At 32.7% G+C, this 3,105-nt stretch overlaps 1 protein-coding gene across 1 annotated transcript; it reads right to left on the bottom strand.

Annotated features, from left to right (window-relative positions):
* Window positions 1-2,082: 2,082 nt before the first annotated feature.
* LOC147807252 (uncharacterized) lies at window positions 2,083-2,640 on the bottom strand. The gene has a single exon (XM_087168845.1). The coding sequence runs from the start codon at window positions 2,638-2,640 to the stop codon at window positions 2,083-2,085; it is 558 nt and encodes a 185-aa protein (XP_087024971.1).
* Between the last annotated feature and the right edge of the window lie 465 nt (window positions 2,641-3,105).

Below are 3,105 nucleotides of genomic sequence, written 5' to 3'. Positions count from 1 at the left end.
AAAGTGGTCCTTCAAATCGAAATATTAGTACTTCTCAGCGGAATATGTTGGATATCCACAAGTTAATACAAAACTTTGATCATAAAAAAAGATTAAATTAGTCTATATTTAGTAGTTTTTTAACGTCAAGCAAAAAGAGCAGAAATCCTAAAAGAAGAGTGGGTTACTCATCAATTATCTTTTTTTTCACCTGATATAACAAAACTATTATCTAAAGAATCTGAAGAACAAACTTACAACTATGACCATGTTAAAGAAATTTTAATGAAACGGTTTAAGTTAAGTCCAGAGAAATTTTGGATTAAATTTATGCAGCACCAAAAGAAAGTTCGATAATACCTAGAAAGATTTTGTTTTTGAATTAAAGAACTAACTGAATGAATGGGTTCAATGATTAGAATAAAAAGATTTTCAAACCTTGCTGGATCTAATGGTTAACGATCAAGCAAAATGCTCAAACAAGAGTTCCTAATTAAGAGTTCTCCTTTAACCGATCAAGCAAGAGTTTCTAATGAAGTGTGAGAGCATTTTATAGTTACTTGGTCAAAAATAACCTCATCTACAAAACTGGCAGAAATGCTTGACGAGTACGAGGATGTACATGGAATTGGAAACGAGTTGGTTCGCAAGTAAATTATGAAAATCAGAGACCCAAATGGCGAGAAGAAAATGCAATCCGGAAAATTTACAGGGACTTACTGCAAAGAATGGTGAAAATGAAGAAAATATAAGAAGCTTAAGTACCAAAAGCCACCTGTTCAAGTTAATCGAATCGGACTAGGACAAGAAGAGGAAAAATTACTAAATCCGTACTCTCTTATGGCGAAAGCAAATGGATTTAGAATGCCGGTACTTTGTATTTCAGATGCAACTATTGATGTCATATGCCGAAAATATTTGACTCCAGATATGTTTACTGGCTGAACTGTGTGGGTGCAACAACCATTTGATGAACGCCCAATTTGTTTACCACTAGCAAAAGTATCGATATCCGGACAGTTTGGTGATATTGTAACCAAAGCAGTTGTGGTTAGAAGTGAGTTAGATAAAGGTCGATATCTCCTTGGGAATAGAACAGCTGCTAGATTGCCAAATCTACAAATAACGCCGAAGCCAATTTCAGAGCTAAACGCAGTTAATTCCAGATCGTAAAGTCGATTAAAAGCAAAAAATAAAGAATATGAGGCACAAAATTCCAGCATACTTTTGCCAGCATAATTTTTGCCGTAAAAAATTATGACACTATTCGGATGGACAAAAGTTTATAATTCAGACTTATCATCTCCAGCTAACCAGGCTTAAAACAAATGCTAGTTCAAATGCTAGACTTATGCTTTGGGTTTTAGCACTGCAACTGTTTAATTTTAAAATTGTGCATAGAGCTGGCACTAAGAACAAAAATGCAGATTGTCCTAGTAGAGTATCTTAGAGTTCTTGGTTAGAATTAGACAAAAGTTTATTGATGGAAAGATATATGTAAATAATGCTCCGTTTTCTCATTGATGTTGGTAAAGTTAAGTCTTATTTTTTTACTCACATATATGATTAACTTTAAAAAAAAAAGAAATTAACTCGTAAAGAAATTAGTTTGCTGTTAAAGTTTGAATTAAAGTTTTACACTGAGCAGGAAATATAAAAGGGGAAAAAATAGTGCGTGGAGTCCCTCCGCGCGGAAGAAGTGAAACTTCGTAATGTGGAAATGAAAATAGGAAGGGGTAGAAATTGATTTTTAGTGAAATCATATTGTCTCTTTAAGACAAACTTTATTAACAACTAGGATTATTACAACTAGGATTATACTTTATTAACAAATATTGCAGTTACTTACCTAAATTCAACTAAATGTGTATAATAAATTAGTTAATGCTAGAAATTCTGAAAGTTTTAGAAAAAAATTTAATTATTTAAAAATATAAACTTTAAACCCTAACTTTTCCTTGTGAGATAATAACCCTCAAAAAGTCTTTCATTTTCAAGAACACAAAAATTTGTTTTATCGCCAAATGAAATATTTTTTGGTGATCAGCATTATTGAAATCAATTTCTATATTAATTAACATTTGTGATAAAGTACATAACATTTTAGAGCATCAAATCTGAAGAGGGATCTTCCATAAAAACTAATTTTACATCTGTTGCAGGGTTTAATTGAATAAACTGATGCATCTGAAGATATGATGCAGCAAAAGGGTTAATTTGCCTCAATAGACCATCTAATTGTTCCATTACCGAGCGTAAACATCCAGTATTGTTTTCAATGCGTCTGTTGGTAGCTTCAGTTGAATCAAAAATATGCAGTTGCCCGTATCCAGCATTATTTTGATCATTGCTATACAAAGGTGACACCATATAATAAATTTGACCATGAATCCGAAAACAATACGGTCCATTTCCAGGAGGTGACTTTATGTGTGCTCCAAATGATGCAAAAGCAAGAGCAGAATTATATTCCCGGATATTATTTCGATAATTTCGTGCCTCAATCGAATTATCACTTAATAATTTTTGCAGCAACTCGGGAATGTCCATTAGTGTAGGCAAATTAATTTTTCCATCGTGGCAGCATTTCGTATATTTGCCAGAAGAATTTCCTTCTTTGACCCTGAAGTAAGCATTACAATAACTACATTGTTCCGTCATTGAGCCAATATTATACTCTTCGACATCTACTGCTACATCTTGAACAGTTAATATTGAACTTGATCTCTGCAATCTACGTCTTCCATAACATTCCTCAACACTTTCTTGGGCTCTTCGAACACGTTTTCTTTCATTACGTTTAAAAGTCCTAGCAGCTTCACTAATATTCTGCATTTTAAAGCGTGAAAATTCAATGCATAAATAAGCGCGAAATATAAAAAAATTCAATGCATTCAATACAATCACTTAGACGTTTTTTAGACGTTTAGGTAGCTCCCAGTCAAAAAATATCAATTCAGAAGCGGCCTTTTAAAGCATTCTCACTTCAATTAATTAATTAATTTCTAATTGGGCATAATATAAAAAAAACACAACTACTTCCACTTAGTAGGAATAACATTTACCATGACGCAATGCTAAATTCTATGCCACTATCCACATAAATGCCACTATCCACATAAATCA

The sequence above is a fragment of the Parasteatoda tepidariorum genome, chromosome 7 (assembly GCF_982258835.1).
Source record: "Parasteatoda tepidariorum strain Cologne lab strain chromosome 7, Ptep-v5.0, whole genome shotgun sequence".
NCBI classification, from domain to species: domain Eukaryota; kingdom Metazoa; phylum Arthropoda; class Arachnida; order Araneae; family Theridiidae; genus Parasteatoda; species Parasteatoda tepidariorum.
Note: the sequence above shows the minus strand (reverse complement) of the source record. Positions and strands in the feature narration are given on the sequence as shown.

What these genes read in the sequence shown, in the direction of transcription:
- LOC147807252 (XM_087168845.1), bottom strand. Translation starts at nt 2,640, where the DNA reads ATGACGGAACAATGTAGTTATTGTAATGCTTACTTCAGGGTCAAAGAA.